We start from the raw sequence: 22,564 nt of genomic DNA, 5'->3' as shown, positions 1-22,564 counted from the left end.
AAGATTAATAAATAAAGATAAAGTTCATAAAGGAAAACCAGTCAATTAAAATAAATGCATTACACCCTAATCTATGGATTTCACATGACTGGGAAAACAGATACATACCGTAGTCACATATGCCTTTATAATCATTTATTTTTTAAATAAATAAAAAAGTAGGGGCGTAAATCAGAAAAAGTCAGTATCTGGTGTGACCACCATTTGCCTCATGCAGTGTGACAACTCCTTCGCATAGAGTTGATCTGGCTGTTGATTGTGGCCTGTAGTCCCACTCAATGATTGTACAAAGTTGCTGATATTAGCAGAAACTGCAACGCGCTGTCGTACACGTCAATCCAGGGCATCCCAAACACGCTCAACGGGTGACATGTCTGGTGAGTACGCATGCCATGGAAGAACTGGGACATTTTCAGCTTCCAGGAATTGTGTATAGAGATTTGCGACATGGGGCCGAGCATCATCATGCTAAAACATCAGGTGATTGCGCCGGATGAATGGCACGGCAAGGGGACTCAGGCTCGTGTCACGGTCTCTTTTTGCATTTAAATAAATGGCCATCGATAAAATGCAATTGTGTTCATTGTGCGTAGCTTACGCCTGCCCATACCATAATCCCACTGCCACCTTGGGGCACTCTGTTCACAACGTTGATGTCAAACCACTTGCAGACACCATACACGCTGTCTGCCATCTGCCCATAACAGTTGAAATTGGGTTACATCCGTGAAGAGCACACTTCCCCAGCGTGTATCGAAGGTGAACATTTGCCCCCTGAAGTCGGTTACGACGCCGAACTGCAGTCAGGTCAAGACCTTGGGGTGGTCAGAAATTCTTCAGTTGTGCAAATCCACAGTTTAAATCAGCTGTCCAGGTGGCTGGTCTCAGACAAGCCCGTAGGTGAATAAGACCGATGAAGGTTCTGGGCTAGCTAGATTACACATGGTCTGAGGTTGTGAGGCCGGTTGGATGTACTGCCAAATTCTCCAAAACGACATTCGAGACAGCTCATGGTAGAGAAATGCATTTCTCTGGTGGACATTCCTGCAGTCAGCATGCCAATTGCACACTCCCTCAACTTGAGACATCTGTGGCATTGTATTGTGTGACAAAACTGCACATTATAGAGTGGCCTTTTCCCCAGCACAAGGTGCACCTGTGTAATGATCATGCCATTTAAAATCAGCTTTTTGATTATGCCATACCAGTCACATGGATGGATTATCTTGGCAAAGGAGAATTCTCACCAACAACTATGTAAACATGTGTGCACAAAATGAGAGAAATAAGCTTTTTGTGCATATGGCACATTTCAGGGACCTTTCATTTCAGCTCATGAAACACCTGACATGTTTACATACTTGTTGGTGCATCTATAGATGCTGTCACAACAAATACAATGAAACATTCTTGTTAAATGTATTGTATGTGGGAGACATGCCAGAGAATACATTAAAGTATATCAGTGTGGTTCCTGCCACTTAGGTGTTCACTGGCTTCCAAAGCAGGAACATCAGTCAGTCAATCAATGCGCCCTCTTCTTTGCTGCCAATACACTGAACGCTCATTTAACCCCAATGACCTATCAAATTGTGGTAATTACAATTACCTCAATGCTTCAGCTGACAAACTTCTGTCAGGTGGATGGATTATCTTGGCAAAGAGGAAATGCAAACTAAAAAAGGGACTTAAACAAATGTGCGCACAAAATGAGAGAACCTAGCTTTGTGTTTATAGAAAACGTCTGGGATGTTTTATTTCACCTCATAAAACATGGGACCAACACTTCACGTTGCGTTTATATTTTTGTTCAGTATACTTCAGTCTCAAGTCGAGTCGATAGTCCCTTGGTAGGCTAAAAGCTGTGATCCAACAGTCTTTGAAGCTACATTTCATAATGTAGAAAGCAAGCTGACTTATACATGACCAACTCTGTGGTCTTGTGGTTAGTTTCCACCCTAAGATTAGAGCGGCAGGTAGAGCGGTTAGAGCATTGGGCCAGTAACCGAAAGGTCGCTGGTTCGAATACCAGAGCCGACAAGATGAAAAATCTTCCAATGTGTCCTTGAGCAAGGCACTTAACCCCTAATTTGCTAAAGGAGCACTGCACTACTATGGCTGACCCTGTAAAACATGTCACTGCACCTATCCTGTGTGACAAAACAGAATTTAAAATAATAACCTTAGGAGTTTGATCCCCAGCCGAGTAATACCAAAGACTTACGTTCTCTTCAGCATAATGTCACTGCAGGTATAATTTTAGGTAATGAACTGCATTCTTATGCCACAGAAGATCACAGCAGGTAAAGTTCCGTTAGGAACATTGACATGCTTAAAAAAGGGGATACTGTTCAAATTCCCTTTAATTACATAAATTGTAGCAATTTGACTCATTTAAACCCTCCTACCCTTACAATGGATTCTTGCTCATTAAATATTTGTGAAGTAGTTCTTATCGGGTCAGTTCGTTAATAATCTAGGTTCATTCTTAGCTAAAATCTCTCAATATGGTCAGATTATGTTCACGTAGTCTGTCCACGAGAGATTCATTTCCCTATAACCTAAATCAATGACATAACCCAAGTTGTGCTTTCAAGTATGAGCAACAAGAGTTTACCTGACAGTGGGCACCAGTGGGTGGAGAGATGAGCAAGTGTGACAAACAGGGCAACATGTTTTCCGTTTGGAGTAAATGGCTTCAGTTGCAAAATGTTGGTTGCCGTTTCTATTCCTGCATAGCTCACATTTTGTGGGGAATATATGAGATCATGAATCAATCTAAAATGTTCTTTCCAGCATAATGTCACTTCAGGTATAATTCTCAGGTGATCGCCTACATTCTTATGCCACAAATAACACAGCAGGCAAAGTTCCGTTTGGAATGCTGACAGGAGATACTGTTCCAATTCCCATTTATTGCATAAATTGTAGCAACTTGCCTAAATTCAACCATTCTGCCCATACAATGGAGACTTGTTTAATTTTTGTGTAATCCTAAACACAGTGTTGTAGTCAAGTCCCTAAACCTCGAGTCAAGTCCCAAGTTGGAGTCAGAGTCATCATTCACACCTTAGCCCAGGGCTAAGAGCCTCCGAGTGTCCACACTTGCACATTGCAAAGTGGGCTGGTGCCAACCTTAGCCCAGGACTAGCTAGCCATGCTCCGGAGCAGGATTAGCACCGACTTTGGGGCCCAGAAACACTTCCAAAAGCTGCACTTAAACATCATTTGCATTTTATTTATCCATTATTTTACCAGGTAAGTTGACTGAGAACACATTCTCATTTGCAGCAACGACCAAGGGAATAGTTACAGGGGAGAGGGGGATGAATAACCCAATTGTAAACTGGGGATTATTAGGTGACCGTGATGGTTTGAGGGCCAGATTGGGAATTTAGCCAGGACACAGGGGTTAACACCCCTACGATAAGTGCCATGGGATCTTTAATGACCTCAGAGAGTCAGGACACCTGTTTAACATCCCATCCGAAAGACTATAAATATATGCATGTGATGCGTTCTGCAAGCAATTTGAAGTACATTCATATAATTTTCTCCAAGGTAAAAAAAACACTTTAATCCGTGCAAAAACATGAGATGCAGTGACTTAGATCGCTACGCCACTCGGGAGCCCTCATAGCAACAGCGGTTGCTATGCAGGCTGGCTAACTTCTTCCAAACAAGTCCGACTCCTGTGATTGGCGTCGGAAGGAATCAACTCTTGCTCGACTCCCAAAACGGATGCGGGCACACACCATATCATTATTGCAGTCCTACTCACAGGCTGACTACACTGCTCACGAGCGTCTGCGTTGCCAAGGACAACAAAAAAAAGGTCCATTTCTGACACAGATCACACTGCAAGTCCCGCTTCTCCCATCTCATTGGTATATATATATAGGCAGGTACCCACGTGCCATCTCCTCATTGGTTATACCCACGACTGAAAGACGAACGAGGTCGGTGGCGGTAATGCACCTAATTCATGAAAGTTGCCAAACGCAATATAAAGTCAAGAGAAGAAAAAGCCTGGAAGGAAGAGAGATGTCTAGAAATGATTTGTTTGACCGTTTTATGTGTGGATTAATTGTCGGAGTAGAGGACCTTGTGCATTTCAGGTAAAATAACAACTCAATGTTTATATCCCAGGACAAATTAGCTATCAACAGCAAGCTAGCTAAATAGGACCAATTAGCTAGCAAGTGCAAGCTAGCTAGCCATAAATGTTTGTTTTATCGACCTGTCCCCGAATTAATATAATTGGTTCAGAGTTTGTTTTGACATTTTAACCTGCATGTCGTGATAGCGTTTGGTGTGGGGGGACAAAATACATTTACGCACAATGGCGCACAGCCGGTTTGGGTTCGGTGCAAGACGACTATATTTGCATTCTAGAATGCAGCCTTTCTTAAAAGTATGGGTCGCGACCCAAAGTGGGTCACAGACCTGTTAATGGTGGGTCATGACGTTTCAGTAAAATGTTTAATTTCTTAATTAATTACTGGAATTGATTTGGCCATGTGCAACTGCCCTCTGTTCATCAGTGGTGTGCCTGCTCGGTTTGGCTGTGCCTGCTCGGTTTGGCTGTGCCTGCTCGGTTTGGCTGTGCCTGCTCGGTTTGGCTGTGTGAGTTAGATTTCCATGTGCTTTACCATTTATTTTTTCTGCAGTTCTCTTGAAGCTCACTTTGCGACCCACACGCTGGTGCTCGTTCAGCAGCAGATGCGCCGTTATGCAGCGTTCAAATCAACTGTGAACTCTGAAAAATACGATGTCAAATCATGAGGTCAGTAATCTTCAGGTCGTAAAGTCTGAGCTCCAGAAAGAGGCCAGAGTTCCAGAGTTGGAATTCCGAGTTGGATTACCATTCAAATAGATTTTTCCAAGCCAGAGTTTGAAGCATTTCCCTTGTGCACAGCTAAGAGTTAGCTAGCTAACATTAGCCAAAGCTAGCTAGCTGAGTAACAGTGAGCAGGCCTGCTATTCAACTTACTGTATAAATTAGTCTAGGTTGGAACTGTTGCTGTTAAACAAGTCATTTTTTTATTCTGAACTGGAATAAACTGATTGAAACAAAATGCTTTGAGGCAAACACACTCACTTCTGGGTTGCTCATCTACAGCAGGAAGCGGTCTCCTGCCTGACTGAGAAAGCAGTAGATGTTCTGATCCAGTTTTGCACCACATACCTATGCGAGTCATGGTTCTCAACTCTGGCATACTTAAAAAACAAAGTACAGAACAGACACCGTACTGAGCCTGACCTTGGGGTTGCACTGTCAAACTGAGCCCAGAATAGACATGCTTGTTGAAAACTTCAACCAGCCACAGACATCTCATTAGGACAGTGTGTGTGCGCGCTGTTTTCTGGTCTACATCTATGTGATGAAACAGTTCATTCCTGATAAGGAAATGTGTTTTAATAAATGATTAGAATGTTACAGTCCTGAAACCATGTGATTGTATGAAATTTATTTGAATCATTAGAGTATTATAATACGTGTGTAAGGGTTAGACTCAGTCGATGATTATATTATAATACTATGTGGTTTTAGTCAGAATCAACGTTTTGGGAACAATGTGTCTAGTGTTTTGAGAACAGACTGTCTGAGCCAGATCCGGGGCGACCTTGGCTGGGACACTAACTTCCCAGTCCCCTCCCTATCTTAGGGGAGGGTAGGAAGACACTATTCTCACGTACTCCCCTAGGCTCTATTGGCTTCCAATTTTGATGGTTGGTGTGGAAGTATGTGTGTCACTATAAATTGAAGGTCCTGTACACGTCAAAACGTTCAGTGAATAAACATTTAACTTTGGTAGACTGGGCCTCGGTTTTATTTTGTCAGTAGCTTACAAATCCTGATATAACAGACTAAGGGTAACCTAATTGAATTGGTAAATGAACAGGAGTATAGAATTCTCCTGACAATTCCAGTTAAGAATAACAATGTATTGTATTTTAACAGCAAGAGTTCCAACCTATAATTTTTTTTAAACAACCCTTTCTACAGAAATGTTTATCATAAACTGAGGCTGTGGGTTCTGCTATACATGTGATCAGGCTGACCCAGACAAAAAAATAATCTTACTCGACCAAGAGTCATGTGTTCTTTTGACAAATCGATTGGTCAAAATGTTAGTGTATTGTTCCATATATAGACACATCCTATGTGTTTTAATCAAATCAACTACTTGCACTAAGCTTGTCTGACGCTTTAAGCGCTCTGTTTGATTAAGACACAAGTGACTAGAGGGAGTACTACTTGCTGCGTGACTAGCACCAGTTGTCTCCCTCTCCTCCCTGCTGTAGCGACCACCACAGAACATCAGTGTGTATCGCTCTGTCCGTGTTGCTGAAGCTGCAACATAACTAGCCATTACTGACCAAAAAGTCGTTACCGAAATCCCTAATTTGTTTCGGAAAAACATCCCCTAGCTCTTTTAACATGACACATGAATGCGTCGCATGCAAGTGACCAATAGGGCTTGACATAGCATATAAATCACATCAATAAATTGGTTATAAACTCCAAATGTGACAGCAAAATGGATTCAGAGGACATGAAAAACTCAAAATGGGGGAATGTTCACTCACTGGTTGCTCAGGAGGTAAAAGGAGAAGTCAGACATGAAAAATAAATTTGACTAGTTGTGGAAAATACTGGAGATCAAGAAAAATAAAACGAAGCAAGACTACTTTGAATAATATAAAATTGAACACTTTTTGTTACATGATTCGATGTGTTATTTCATAGTTTTGATGTCTTCAATACTATTCTACAATGTAGAAATAAAGAAAAACCCTTGAATGATTAGGTGTGTCCAAACTATCCATAATAATATTGTTGCACGATTTTGCCTGGATCAGAAAAGTTTCTCGTCCTTGCACAGCATATGGGGCAAGATCACATTTCAAAAGTGAAACATTGTTTCCAAGGTCGTAGGGGCAGACAGCAAGATTTATACAGACCTTCAATGTTGAAAATCAAATGCTAGGCTAGAATCAAGAGGAAATAATGTGTTCCTTATTGCTTATAACATTGGTCGTGGACAGAGATGGAATGTTAGTCGCATGTGCATTTGTCCGTTAGCCCAGGGCTTTGGAATACAAGTGTGAATCCTTAGCCCAGCTCTAAAAAAAATAAATAATAATAATAATAATCTTAACCGTGGTTAACAAATGCCTGTGTGAACACGGGGCCAGTCTTAGCCAAGTCAAGTCGCGAGACCCTTGGCAGACTAAAAGCTGCCATCCAACAATCTTTGAAGCTGACTTACAGCATTCCAAATTAGTAGGCCTAGCTAATACAGTAGCTATTGCCATGAATTATGCAATGGAGAGACATTCTGACTGGTCAAGTCAGAGTCCAAGTCACCACTGGTCGAGACACGAATCACAAAAATTGTGACTTGAGTCCAAGTCCTGGACTTGGAGTACTGACAACCTGACAAAGTAAACGGATCCAATGACAGTCATTTCCTACAGAACCATTGACAAATATTCAAGTATCCATCCAGTGTTCCAGATTTATGAAATATTACCTAAAATGAAAATATAAAAAAATATTTCTAAAATTATAATTAATGTTACAAAGCAGCTTTTCTGTGCCCCTGCTTGGAGAATAAACTCTCCTCCTCACAGCTGCCCATGTCCCTTATAGTGGTTGATACTGACAAGCACACGGCTGAGCACTTTAAAAATCACCACTTCATTAAGTCAGAATTCCGATTTGACTCAGCCATGCCTCCTTGCCCGTCCAACATTTCCTCATATCCCACACCTTCTAATGAGTCTAGGCCCGATTCACCTCTTCTTCCCCTGACCCGCTACAAAGTTTCTCCCTGCAGGCAGTCACTGAGTCCGAGGTGCTCCTGAAACTTGACCCCCCAAAAAACATCTGGATCACATGGTTTAGACCCTTTCATACCTTAAGGTTGCTGTCCCTATCATCGCCAAGCCAGTCTCTCCTTTCTGGGGAGGTACCCATTGCTTGGAAGGCAGCCACGGTTCGTCCTTTATTTAAAAAGGGGGGAGATCAAACTAATCCTAACTGTTATAGGCCTATTTCTATTTTGCCCTGTTTATCAAAAGTGTTGGAAAAACTTGGAATAATCAACTGACTGTCTTTGAGGTCTATAGTATTCTCTCTGGTATGCAATCTGGTTTCCGCTCAGGTTATGGATGCGTCATTGCAACCATAAAGGTCCTCAATAATGTCACCATTGCCCATGATTCTAAGCAATATTGTGCTGCTATTTTTATTGACTTGGCCAAAGCTTTTGATATGGTAGACCATTCCATTCTTGTGGGCCAGCTAAGGAGTATTGGCATCTTAGGGGTCTTTGGCCTGGTTTGCTAACTACCTCTCAAAGAGTGCAGTGTATAAAGTCAGAAAATCTGCTGTCTCAGCCACAGCTTGTCACCAAGGGAGTACCCCAAGGCTCGATCGTAAGCCCCCACGCTCTTCTCAATTTACATCAACATAGCTCAGGCAGTAGGAAGCCCTCATCCATTTATATGCAGATATACTGAGCTGACCCCTCCCCAGATTGTGTTAAATGCGCTACAACAAAGCTTTCTTAGTGTCCAAAAATCTTTCTCTACCCTTTACCTTTGTTTAGGAGGTGTTCAGAACATGTTAAGTGGTTCAGTAAGAAGAATGCCCCTCTCCCCACAGGTGTGATTACTACCTCTGAGGGTTTAGAGCTTGAGGTAGTCACCGCATACAAGTTCTTGGGAGTATGGCTAGACAGTACACTGTCTTACTCTCATCACATATCAAAGCTGCAGGCTACAGTTAAATCTAGACTTGGTTCCTCTATCGTAAATTGCTCTTTCACCGCAGCTACCAAACTAAACCAGATTCAGATGACCATCCTACCCATGCTAGATTATGGACAAATTATTTATAGATCAGCAGGTAAGGGTGCTCTCGAGCGGCGAGATGTTGTTTACCATTGGACAATCAGATTTGCCAACAAGGCCTCACTCCCCCCTATCTGAGATATCTACTGCAGCCCTCATCCTCCACATACAACACCCGTTGTGCCAGTCACATTCTGTTAAAGGTCCCCAAACAACACACATCCCTGGGTCGCTCATCTATTCAGTTCGCTGCAGCTAGCAACTGGAACGAGCTGCAAAAAAACCCTCAAACTGGACAGTTTTATCGCAATCTCTTCATTGAAAGACTCAATCATGGACACTTAATGACAGTTGTGGCTAATTTGCATGATGTATTGTCTACCTTCTTGCCCTTTGTGCTGTTGTCTGTGCCAAATAATGTTTGTGTGTTGTGTTGCTACCATGTTGTGTTGCTACCATGTTGTTGTCGCTACCATGTTGTTGTCGCTACCATGTTGTGTTGTCTTAGGTCTTTATGTAGTGTTCTCTTGTCGTGATGTGTGTTTTGTATTTAGATGTTTTTTTATCCCAGTCCCCGTCCCCTCAGGTCTTTTGCCAGGCCGTTATTGTAACTAAGAATTGGTTCTTAACTGGCTTGCCTAGTTAAATAAAATAAAAACTTTTTTTAACTGTCCTGTTGGGAAACAGAGTGGTTTAGGCATACAGCAGAAAAACTGCTGATTTGCCAGCTGAGCCAATGAGACACACATGCACCTGGCTATTCAAATTAACTTCTACCTAGGGGCACACGGTCCAAGCCCGGCTGCACCAAGTCAAATAGTATCGATGGATTCAGGATTTAGAACCACACGATGGAACAACTAGGACAATTTACTATAACAGCAATAAATGCAGACTGATTATTACCATTTGTTATTTTTTTGGTTAGCTACCTAACTAGCTAGCTAGTTCATCCTGACTCTGGCTACTGCTGCTACCTAGAGTGAGGTAAAAAATGGATTGGCATCCTTGATAAAGCTGAGAAAAAAAAACAAAAAAAACAATTTTATACTAATACAATTGCTCAGATAGTTATTTATTTATCTCGCTCACCAGTGGTGGGTTTCGCATCAAAATAAGGATGCATAAGTTGAAAAGTACCCCATACCTACTGTAAAATATGGTGGATCTTTGCTGTTATGGGGCTATTTTGCTACACCCCTACCTCTTCCCAGGCTTTACTAGATGTAAGCAACTTGTAAATGGGAATGTGACAAGTTGTTTTGTTTCATTCCTTTTGCACAAACATTCTTATTCCTCTCACAATATAAGCAGAAAGCAGAGCGAGAGAGAAAAAAAGGGTGACATTGAGTTGCAGAGACTGGCGAGGGATCAAAGCCAGCCCTCATTCAGACAAACACAGAGTAGAGTGAGCGAGTAGAGAGAAGTAGAGTAAGAGAGTGGAGAACCTGTCTGTAGTGTTTACCTCATCTACCAGCCTGTCCCTAGCCAGCATTGAGACATTCACACTGCATTCCTCCCATCAGTGTCCACTCTACACCTATTGATTTCACATGATGCCCATCCATAACGCATCTATCCGTCGATATTTATGCTCTACCCATCACCTGCTGCATTCGAACTACAATTTCCAACCCCTTTAATCTAGCCAATAGTCTCCTAAATCTCTAATGGACAATAATTATGGCTACATAATATTGCCTTTCAATTAGAGGCAAGGATAGCAAAGGCCAAAACTGCATTTCAAACGCTCTCCTCCCTCCATTCAGACAGGCAGTTCTCCAAATCCTACAGGGTGCTTTGAGAAAGCCTTTGAAGTCATGAACGTAAAACCAAAAAAAGAATAAAATGGCTTTGATACACCCTTACCTGTCAGAACTGTGGAATTAGAAAGTAATATTACCACTTTCCCAGCGCCTTGATGCAGTCAAAACCATAATTCATGTGATTTTTTATATATTTCCACACTTGAGTTTGGAATTATACTGTGAAAACGATAATGCCCTTTTAGTGTTAGGGCTGTTTGGAAAGAAAGCCTACAACTTCAGCCTGTTGTGGTTGGATGGAGTTGGCCTTCATTGGGGACATCACCATGCAGTAAATGACTTAAGAGACCAATAAAAGAAGAAAGATGCAAACCTCTGCCAATAACAGCTCATGTTCTGTTTTCCCCTCCCCAGACAGTCCTAGCTAAATTCTTGCTTCAGAAATGTCTCTTTGCTATGAAGCTATTTTTGTTTCTTTTTGAACAATTTAATTGATAACTATCATAGCAAGGTAGTGAATTTTCCCTCTGAAATGATTTGATATTGAGATGAAAACCACTGCATTGGACCTTACATTTCAAGGAGAACGCCATTCTCATGGAAGAAAAAAAATCTAGCAGTCTCAAATTACTGAGGAATGATGTAATAATTTCCCACATTGATATGTCATCAGACTAGTCTCAAGAATTAGGGGACGTGGTTAGACTAGTTGTTGAATACAGTCAGACATACACAGTGTAGGACTACCCATCATTCTACATTGCCGTGTGGCATTTGATGTCATTGATTTAACATAAAATGTCTGAAAACTCACTGGTCATGGATTTACATCTGCTGCCATCAAATACCTTACTACACTAAAAAATGGACATGCATAACTAGGGCCAGGAGTTTTTCCTCCTGCCCACGTGACATGAGTCCAAACAGGAAAAAGTCTGGCCAATAATTCTGTCAGGGCTCATGGTTAGGAAACCTTTTGACCCTACACCGAGTGAGAGAATGCAGCCCATTATAACTGAGTGGCAGTAGCCTGCGGGGAGGTGGAGGCTGTTGCTTACCTCTAGCCGTCCAGTGTCAGGCTGGAAACCGCGGGCAGGGTCCTCTGTGGTCACACGGCATTGGATGGCGAAGCCATTGATCCGGATCTTATCCTGCTTCAGGCCCAGCTCTGGCAGGCTACGCCCCTCACACACGCGCAGCTGAGCATGAACCAGGTCCACACTGACAGGAGACAGAAGGGGGAGAGTAAAAATATCATTTTACTGTCAAAATTGACAAGGAAAACACAAGAAAATGCACTCTGTTGTGCCTAAAGTAACCAGCCCAGCATGTCTATTCCCCTACATGATGCACAGATGTGGTGGTGACTTGTTACATTAACAGAAATGATTGTCCATTTCATTTGAATTAAGAAAAAGGTGTGTAGAGAATAAATTCTGGTCATTTGAACTTCTTAGGGCTCCAAACGATATGCAGGAATGTTTTTTACTGGTCATAGAGAAAACAAATCCAAGTCTATGACACCACTTTTCTACTCCTCTTTGACTGGCTAAAAAGCATATGTGCATGTCTGTGCCTCCAGGCTGAGGGAATATGTTGTTACTAAATGAAGAGGAAGGGACACAGTTTCTTAAATTAGTGATGTTCAACATTAAAAAGTAACAAAGTGTCTTGGCTGGAAATTGTTGTTGTATCAAACCACATTTCCATCCAGTTTTTAGGCGCGTTAAGTCATACCGTATCAAAAAAAAAAAAAAAAAAAAAAAAAGACAGCTGTGATGGAACCTGGTCGTTTCCATACAATTTAATAAAAGCCGACATATCATTTATTTGTTCAACATGGTGGGATCTTTGTGTCTGTAAAATTTATTCTGAGCGAAATAGCGGGGGTAATGCCCATCATATCAAAGTAACCTTAGAGTCACACGAAATGGTGTGTGGTCCTCAGACTACGACTCGGGAAACCATGCAATTTATTAGGCTAAAGATAAGTATGATTAACTGCACAGGGTGGTAAAAGTGCACATGTGTTCTTTATGCTCCTTTCCAATAAACATTGAGGGTCTGACTGGTGAATTGATCGATGCTTGACAAAAATTCAAATGCGATGGAAACGCATTGAACTTAACATTTTTATTCGGTACATGAAAACATAAGCGAAGAAGTACATTGTGTGCACTAAGTCTTTTCACACTGATTTTTAGTCTATTTGGTGGAAACACCAACAGTGGGGAAAAAAATGCATATTTTCTTTGTGAATTTTAGAACATTTGTTTGAAAAATTTGTCACCAGTTCAATGGAAACCTAGCTATGAAATTTAATTATTTTGGCTGCTAGTGACACACTTTATGAACTCTCAAACACACAGGCCAAATGTTTTGATACAATACATGACAAGATAAGATCATTTCAGGCCTTGGAGTAGACTGGATACTGCGTGTCATAAAGACAGAATTTCTTCCAAACCGACAACCAAATACAGGAAGAACTGTACAGGCCGAGAACAACTGACTAACTTGAACACAACAATATTTTCATACTTGCATTTAATTTATACCATTATTTCTTTGTTGGCAAAGTTTCCCAATCACCAAATTGTACGCAAATATAATCATAAGCTCATGAATAACCAAATACAAACCTATCTAAAACAGGAATAATCTTCCCCAGGCAATACATTTGATGTAGAAAAAGCACTTAAAGACAAAAGATTTTCACTACAAACAGGGTCAAACTAAAAAGTGTTCATTGTAAGATAATTACGCAAATCTATAAATTTAGTTGCAGCCTGGAACATGACATTTATGTAGCGGTGTTCATTCTCAACACGGCTCTTTAGACGAGTACCCGGTCATACGTTTTATCCACTTGATGAGGTTTCTTTCATTTAGGAGTAAGTGGCCGCATTTCAAGTCAACAGGCGTAGGGCTCATCTGGTGAGATCACTTGGGGGGGTAAGCAGATTCTGCCTCATACGTTTCTTCTCGACTTAGGCATGGTGAAATATCTAAGATGCACAACTGTGTTAGCTTAACCAACGTCTCTAACACATGACAACAAATGGGGGCAGTAATCCCTTTAAACATGTCAGCCATGCTGTAAACAGTGAGTCCCTGCTTTGTTCTGTTACCTAATCTAACTCCTATATCCAGAGACCACAAGACGGACATTCTGCTACAGTTCCAAACAGTGTTGGGGTGGTAAGAAAGAAAAGGAAGAGGACAATAACAAGAAAAATACAGAAGGAAACGAGGACAGAGGAGAGGCGGAGGAGACTGCATTGCACAAAACCAAATATGTGATATGAGCTGGAAGCAGAGGGAGGGAGGGGGAGACAGAAAGGTGGGGGGGTTCCTATATACAGTCTGATTTCCTATTCCACTTTAATTGCTGATGCCATGCGGCGCATGTGGCGCTGGTGTGGGGGAAAATGCCCCTCTCCGCATAATAACCTAAAACCCTTCCACTGAAAGTCTCTCCGCTTTACCCCATCGCTATATGGATAAGATCCAGGTCATCTTTAAACCAGCCCCAACATCAATCCGTTGACGAGCTTTCCTCATCCTTGTGTGCCAGTTTAGTACCCTTCTCCCTCTCCCCGCTCGCGTTTCCCATTCCTAATTTCTCGCAGACTAGACAAATGTGCAGCTGCAATCTAGCCACAACTCAGTGATTTGAAACCCATTATAGGGTCAGTGACAGACAGCCTATAATGACTGAGCTGTAGACACACACTGCAGAAAGAGAATTTAATTGAGGGAGAGGAGTGGGAAGGAGAATTGGAGTAGTGCAAATGCTGAGAGAATTGAGGTCTGCCATAAGCCTGAATATGTAGAAGGGAAAGCACAACACTCCACCCATAGTATGTATGTGTATGATATATATACATATATACACACACACACCATTAAGAAATTATTTAAACCCCTTTTTCCACATTTCATTACAGCCTTGTTCTAAAATTGATTAAATTAAGTGTTCATCAATCTACACACACTACCCCATAAAGACAAAGTGAAAACAGGTTTAGAAATGTTTGCTAATTTATTTAGAAAATATATGAAATAACTTATTTACATAAGTATTCAGACCCTTTGCTATGAGACTCAAAATTGAGCTCAGATGAATCGTTTCCATTGATCCTTGAGCTGTTTCTACAACTTGATTGAAGTCCACCTGTGGTAAATTCAATTGATTGGACATGAATTGGCCTTTCCAAATCATGTCCAATATATAAGCCTTTCCAAATCATGTCATATATACACACACCTGTATATAAGGTCCCACAGTTGACAGTGCAGGTCAGAGCTAAAAACCTAGCTATGAGGTCGAAGGAATTTTACGTCGAGCTCTGAGACAGGATTGTGTCAAGGCACAGATCTTGGAAGGGTACAAACATTTCTGCAGCAGTGAAATTGTCCAAAGAAACAGCGGCCTCCATCATTCTCAAATTGAAGTTTGGCACCACCAAGACCCTTCCTAGAGCTGGCCGCCCTGCCAAACTGAGCAATCGGGGGAGAAGGGCCTTGGTCAGGGAGGAGACCAAGAACCTGATGGTCACTGATATGTGGTATGGGTTTAGTTCCATTCTCTTGTCCTTTACATGAAGTTACCCTAAAATGTGGTATGGTAGAGGGTGGTGTAGATGTTGGGGTTAGACCCCAGTTGCCAGTAGAGGGAGTCCACATGATTTTGGGGAATGACTTGGCAGGTAGTAAGGTGTGGGGAGATGGCAAATTAAACATCTGTAAGAAGCAACCTTCAGTGTCACCTGCAAGGGAATCGCCGGATCAAAACTATGTCTGAGGTATTTCCAGTTTGTGCGGTTACCCGCGCAGCCTCTCGTAAGGAGATTGAGAGTAAGCCAGAAAGTCTTGAGTTGCCAGTCAAACTCCAGACAGAACAGTTGACTAGTTCTAGAGATTCATTGATGGCTGAGCAAAAGGCCGATTCTAACTTGGCTGATCTGTTTGACAAAGTTGTTCCTGATTCAGTGGTGAGGAATAGTGCTCAGTGTTATTTTCTTCTGGATGGGCTGTTGGTCAGGAAATGGGTTCCACACTATGATCAGGGTCTAGGAGAACCAGTCTTTCAAATAGTTGTACCTACTACTTTGCGAAATAAAGTGTTGCAAACTTCACATGGTGATGTGGCAGGTCATATGGGTGTTCGTAAAACTTATGATAGCATACTTCGTTATTTTTTCTGGCCACGTTTAAAGCGGGATGTATCTCAGTTTATTAAAACTTGTGATACGTGTCAGCGCACAAGCAAGTCAAACCAGGTTGTAAAGCCAGCACCTTTGTATCCAATAACAGCCATAGGGCAACCTTTTGAGCATCTTATTATCGATTGTGTTGGGACTTTACCAAGGTCCAAGTCAGGTCATAGCTACTTATGAAACGGTTATGTGTCAAGCAACCAGATATCCGGCAGCTTTTTCCTTGCGTACCATAACCCAATTTATTTCAACATTTGGGATTCCAAAAATCATCCAGTCAGATCTGGGGTCTAACTTTACCTCCCATTTATTTGCCCAGGTACTCAAACAGCTTAAAGTTAAACACAACAAGTCTACTGCATTCCATGCCCAGAGCCAGGGAGCTTTGGAATGTTTTCATCAAACTTTAAAATCCTTGCTTCGTACATATTGTACAGAACTCTGCAGATTGGGAGGAGGGGTTACCTTGGCTGTTACTAGCTGCTCGTGAAGTAGTGCAAGAAAGCAGTTGGGTTTAGCCCAAATGACTTAGTGTTCTTAGTTTAAAGTTAGTTTTGTTTACAATAAAGAACATTTTTTAATTGGCCTATACCTGTTGTTCGCATCCCCTCATTTTTGCCACAGGCTATGAGCCGGCCTGTGACATTATCAATCATCCACATAAGTCACAAATTCTTTTGTATGACCATTTTAGGCCCAGCTGTTGGAACTTTGGCTTTCCTGGATATAGCCACTATATTGTGATCACTGCATCCAATGGGTATGGATATAGCTTTAGAACAAAGGTATACAGCATTAGTAAAAATGTGATCGATACATGTGGATGATCTTGTTCCTGTAGTGCTATAAAACACCCTGGTTGGTTGATTAATTGTCCCTAGAAATTCTAAGCAAACAGCTAGAGGCAGGGCTTTCTCCTATAGAGCTCAATTTTTATGGAATGGTCTGCCTACACATGTGAGAGACGCAGACTCTGTCTCAACCTTTAAGTCTTGTATTGATGACTCATCTCTTCAGCGGGTCATATGATTGAGTGTAGTCTGGCCCAGGAGTGTGAAGGTGAACGGAAAGGCTCTGGAGCAACGAACCGCCCTTGCTGTCTCTGCCTGGCCGGTTCCCCTCTTTCCACTGGGATTCTCTGCCTCTATCCCTATTACAGGGGCTGAGTCACTGGCTTACTGGTGCTCTTTCATACCGTCCCTAGGAGGGGTGAGTCACTTGAGTGGGTTGAGTCACTGATGTGATCTTCCTGTCTGGGTGGGCGCCCCTCCTTGGGTTGTGCCGTGGCGGAGATCTTCGTGGGCTATACTCGGCCTTGTCTCAGGATGGTAAGTCGGTGGTTGAAGATATCCCTCTAGTGGTGTGGGGACTGTGCTTTGGCAAAGTGGGTGGGGTTATATCCTGCCTGTTTGGCCCCGTCTGGACGGGGCCAGTGTTCCCCGACCCCTCCTGTCTCAGCCTCCAGTGTTTATTCTGCAGTAGTTTGTGTCGGGGGGCTAGGGTCAGTTTGTTATATCTGGAGTACTTCTCCTGTCTTATCCGGTGTCCTGTGTGAATTTAAGTATGCTCTCTTTAATTCGCTCTTTCTTTCTCTCTCGGAGGACCTGAGCCCTAGGACCATGCCTCAGGACTACCTGGCATGATGACTCCTTGCTGTCCCCAGTCCACCTGGCCGTGCTGCTGCTCCAGTTTCAACTGTTCGGCCTGCAGCTATGGAACCCTGACCTGTTCATCGGATGTGCAACCTGTCCCAGACCTGCTGTTTTCAACTCTAGAGACAGCAGGAGCGGTAGAGATACTCCTAATGATCGGCTATGAAAATTCAACTGACATTTACTCCTGAGGTGCTGACTTGCTGCACCCTCGACAACTACTGGGATTATTATTATTATTATTACCATGCTGGTCATTTATGAACATCTTGGCCATGTTCTGTTATAATCTCCACCCGGCACAGCCAGAGGACTGACCACCCCTCAGCCTGGTTCCTCTAAGTTTCTTCCTAGGTTTTGGCCTTTCTAGGGAGTTGTTTCTAGCCGTGCTTCAACACTTGCATTGCTTGCTGTTTGGGGTTTTAGGCTGTGTTTCTGTACAGCACTTGAGATATCAGCTGATGTAAGAAGGGCTATATAAATAAATGTGATTTGATTAATAACCTGAACCAGATTACAGGAACTGGTTACAGTGAGAAGCTTCCTCTTGAGCGGACAGCTTGATGAAAACCAGTCAATATTCAGGTCCCCAAGAAAGCACTGTTTACGTCACACACACTATCAAGCAGGTCACACATATGATTTAGATACTGACTGTTAGCACTTGGTGACCTACAGCAACACCCGAAAAGAAAAGGCTTTAGATGTGCCAAGTGAACCTGCAACCACAACACTTAAGATCTAAGCATTACAGGAATATGGCTCTGATAAGCATTTGTCCCCCAATAAGCATTTGTCTCTTCTATAGATGTTATATCCTTGTATTGCTACTGATGTATAAATCACATTAATTATCTAAGGGAGTCTCAGAAATGGCTAATATATTAATGTTATCAGATGATAGAAGGTTCATGAAATCAATAACTTGCTAAGGCTACATGTATTAATATGGGCTATTTTCAGCCCTTTCCTGGGTAGCTTATCAGAGAGACATAATATTTAAAAGAGCAGACCAAGCAAGAGAAAAAAATATATACATTTAGCAGTCCATTAATAAATTGGTGCGTGCGCTGCGGGGTTGAGGCTACAAACCCATAGGCTTGGCTCGCTCTCATCCCTTGCAGGCTTCTGGGAGGGAGGGTGGACAATGAGTGTCGTAATGGAAGTACACAATGTCTCCACAAGCTCTGGCAGCTTTCATGGCTGGGATCAGTTCTTCCCTCTTCTGGTACACTGTTCTGCTTACTGTTCTTCAGGTCCTGGACCTCTGGTCAGGTTGTCCATTCTTTTATTAGTAGAATCCGAGTATTTGGACAAAACACTTTTCTTGCTTATAGGTCTCTTTTTGTTTAAAAGATCCTAAACGTGTGATAGAGACATCACTGGCACTGTCCTCAAAAATGGTACTACCGCCGGCTTTGGGCTTTGTCATGGTAGCTATCAACGCATGTTAGGCTGTTACTCCTCGCAATTCCAGACAGGGCAGGTCACAGGAAAATTGAAAACCAACAGCAGGGTACTAGACAGCCACAAACCAGGGACAATCTGCCGTCCCAGCCACAATGGCTAACCACGTTGTGGGCTGCGCTCAAATAAACATTGCCAGCTTGATGTCCAGCTAGCTAGCAGCTAGGCTAGATGTGATGCCAAATAGCTCCTCAGAACGGTCCTTGGTCAACAGGATCACTGGAAAGATAAAAGCAGTCCCAGCAACTGATGCCAACTGCGTCTCGGGAGCCAACATAAGCTAGGTAGCTACCATGAACTTCCAATATACTTTCAAACAAACAAAACTAAGCCTTCCAGAAAGACAACCATCTCTGCAGAACTCCATCAATCAGGCCTTTATGGTAGAGTGGCCAGACGGAAGCCACTACTGTAGAAAAGGTACATGACAGCCCTCTTGGACTGCTAAAAGTCCTTTAGATGCCTCAGACCATGAGAAACAAGATTCTCTGGTCTGATGAAACCAACATTGAACTCTTTGGCCTGAATGCCAAGCATTACGTTTGGAGAAAACCTGGCAGGCACCATCCCTACAGTGACGCATGGTGGTGGCAGCATCATGTGGAACAAGTGGAAGGGGTCTGAATACTTTCCAAATGCACTGTACATGGCCTCCATACAGCAGGATACTGTTCCTAGAGAGGAAAGTTATGGCAATGCAAGAAAAAGGATGAATGCACCAAAAAAGGACAGATGAACATTGACTGAAATGAGAGAAATGCTATTATGAGACTGGGGAAGTCAGAGTTTGAGGAGTTAACACATTGCGATTTCATGGCCCATTTCCAGTGATTCCCATTACCACACAACTAACTCGGAAATGACAGAAGGTGGCCTTAATTGGTCTTAATCACTGTGACCAATTGAAAGTCATGATAAAAGGTGGGGGCAGACAGCAAAAAACAGAGCTGTCGTGTAATAACCTACCTCACCAGAGCACTATATTCAGTCCTGAGAATTCAACCCAGCTGGAGGAGAACATGGCCAGCGGCTGGTGGGCGTGGCTCAAATGCCTTTTTGGAGAGTTTCCGAAATAAGAAGAATCAAGTGCATTTCCAGACCCAATCACTCAGAGGAGTGCTCCCGCTGAATGCCAATTGCAGTCTGACAGTTTCAATTTCATGTGACAAGATGGACATTTATAATGAATGAACCTACATTCCTTCCACGCGACCAGACAGTCACAAATACAGAAGTCTGTGCCAGGAGCACAGGAGAAACACACAAAAAAAACAATTCATATCAATTTGTGTGAGTCAGTGTTAAAAAATGATGCTGCTTTGCTTTCATCCCTCCTGAATTATTAAATAGAGGACTTTGCTGCATCTGATAAGTGCATGCTATTGTCAGCGTTTCACCTCTAAATGCATTTGACAGGTGAGATTAGGCATTTCATCATCTTTAGTGTCCAGAGTAGGAAGTCCAAATGACATAGCACTGCGAGACTATTTGTGGACTAGGATTCTGGCTCTTAATGTAGAACTCAGACAACCTGGACTGTGATTTATATGGAAAGGGAAAACGGCATAAGAACATAATGTTCTTAAGCATCTGCTATAGCAGTCCATTTACTTCATCGGTACGACACTTCTGTAGGGTTCCTTTGCGTTATCACAAAGCAAGATGTTCAGTCCTTGACTAAGTAGTATCATGTCTTCGCATCTGGTTCCTTTTCTTCCTCCATGATAAACTTAACTCTTCAATCAAGTTCCCAAGCAGAGGAAACCCAAGTCAACAATAACAATCAAGCAGAAAAAAAACAGAAACTAAAAACACTCATTCATTGGCTAGACTCACTCCAAAAGGCTCTTTCTTTTGTCCACTCATCTGGAAATACTGACTAGATTACCTACATGACTATATGGATTTAAATTCATGTATATGACTTATGATTTGATTTCATTTCAAGTACGATAGCAGCCAACACGAAATGACTAATATTGATAACCATCTAGATGTCACATTATCGGCAACAGCCCTTCGCTCCCACTCAACAAGCACTACCATCCAGCAGGAGCGTGGGAATTAGTTAACTAGTAACCAACATCAAGTTGACAGTCACGGTAAGTATAAGCATACAACCTATGACGCAACAGCCCTCCCATCAATAATTAATCAAAAATAAACAAATCATCAGTTTTATAGCTGAACATTTAAAATTGTGTAAAACAGTGAAATACAACTCAAACTCATCCTCTGGCTTCAAAACAGAAGTCCAAACTCTTGCGGTACAGTAGTTGGCGTGGTAAGAAACAGCTAAAAACAGTACACTATAGCAGAGTGCTTTCCATACACCCACTCCTTTCCATACACTGGTCGTCATATTGGGCTGCAGCTACCACATTCTCAGTTGAGATGAATTAACAAATCACAGCACATATTGGTGGGTACACTTCCTGCTTTTACCTCCCGCTTTGCACCTATGGGTACACCTCACAAATGGCCGCCAGTCCACTCATTATGCCATCATTTACTTGAATACAGACGCCCGTTCTGTGTTTTGCTATTCGAATGGACAATTAGGGTCATCCAACATTTCATGACCTTAACAGCCCTAAGTTTGCCAGAATGTAGAATACCTACATGGATTTGCCAGAATGTAGAATACCTACATGGATTTGCCAGAATACCTTCATGGATTTGCCAGAATACCTTCATGGATTTGCCAGAATACCTTCATGGATTTGCCAGAATACCTTCATGGATTTGCCAGAATACCTTCATGGATTTGCCAGAATACCTTCATGGATTTGCCAGAATACCTTCATGGATTTGCCAGAATACCTTCATGGATTTGCCAGAATACCTTCATGGATTTGCCAGAATACCTTCATGGATTTGCCAGAATACCTTCATGGATTTGCCAGAATACCTTCATGGATTTGCCAGAATACCTTCATGGATTTGCCAGAATACCTTCATGGATTTGCCAGAATACCTTCATGGATTTGCCAGAATACCTTCATGGATTTGCCAGAATACCTTCATGGATTTGCCAGAATACCTTCATGGATTTGCCAGAATACCTTCATGGATTTGCCAGAATATCTACATGGATATGGGTTTGCCATGTTTTTACCTACATATTGTTTTCAGTTAAGTTGACACAATGAAGCCATTTAGAAGTATTGGGACCCAACCTTTATAAAGACAGTGAGCAAAAGGACAGTCTTGACACTTACCATGAACAGACATAATTTGACCAGACAGGGAACAGTCTTACAGGTCGTCAGAGAAGTGACATTGTAATGCCAAGTAACGGCCATGGCCTCCTCGTTAATGTCTAACTTACTCTGTGACCTGCTCGGTAACGGTGTGCTCCACCTGTAGGCGGGAGTTGACCTCGATGAAGTAGTGCCTTCCATGTTTATCCACCAGGAACTCCACCGTGCCAGCGTTCTCATAGCCCACCTGTACACACAGGACAAATCCAATTAGATGCAAACCTCTACTTCCTCACCTACCTGAGGACATGGAAAGACATTTGAAGAAATAAGTATGCCTGGATTTCTTGATAAATTCTGAATTCTATTGGAAGAGTTTACACGTTCTG

General features: G+C 42.3%; 1 protein-coding gene across 1 annotated transcript in view; it reads right to left on the bottom strand.

Moving 5' to 3' along the window:
* Nucleotides 1–22,564, bottom strand: part of LOC115101316 (pyruvate carboxylase, mitochondrial-like) — a 97,318-nt gene that overhangs the window by 60,073 nt on the left and 14,681 nt on the right. Inside the window, exons 8-9 of the mRNA XM_029620703.2 lie at nucleotides 22,304–22,422; nucleotides 11,690–11,852 (exon numbers count right to left, since the gene is read on the bottom strand). Coding sequence (XP_029476563.1) covers nucleotides 11,690–11,852; nucleotides 22,304–22,422 — 282 coding nt within the window. The remainder of the gene's footprint in view (nucleotides 1–11,689; nucleotides 11,853–22,303; nucleotides 22,423–22,564) is intronic.

The sequence above is a fragment of the Oncorhynchus nerka genome, linkage group LG19 (assembly GCF_034236695.1).
Source record: "Oncorhynchus nerka isolate Pitt River linkage group LG19, Oner_Uvic_2.0, whole genome shotgun sequence".
Classification (NCBI taxonomy): Eukaryota; Metazoa; Chordata; class Actinopteri; order Salmoniformes; family Salmonidae; genus Oncorhynchus; species Oncorhynchus nerka.
This window is presented reverse-complemented; position numbering and strand designations above follow the sequence as displayed.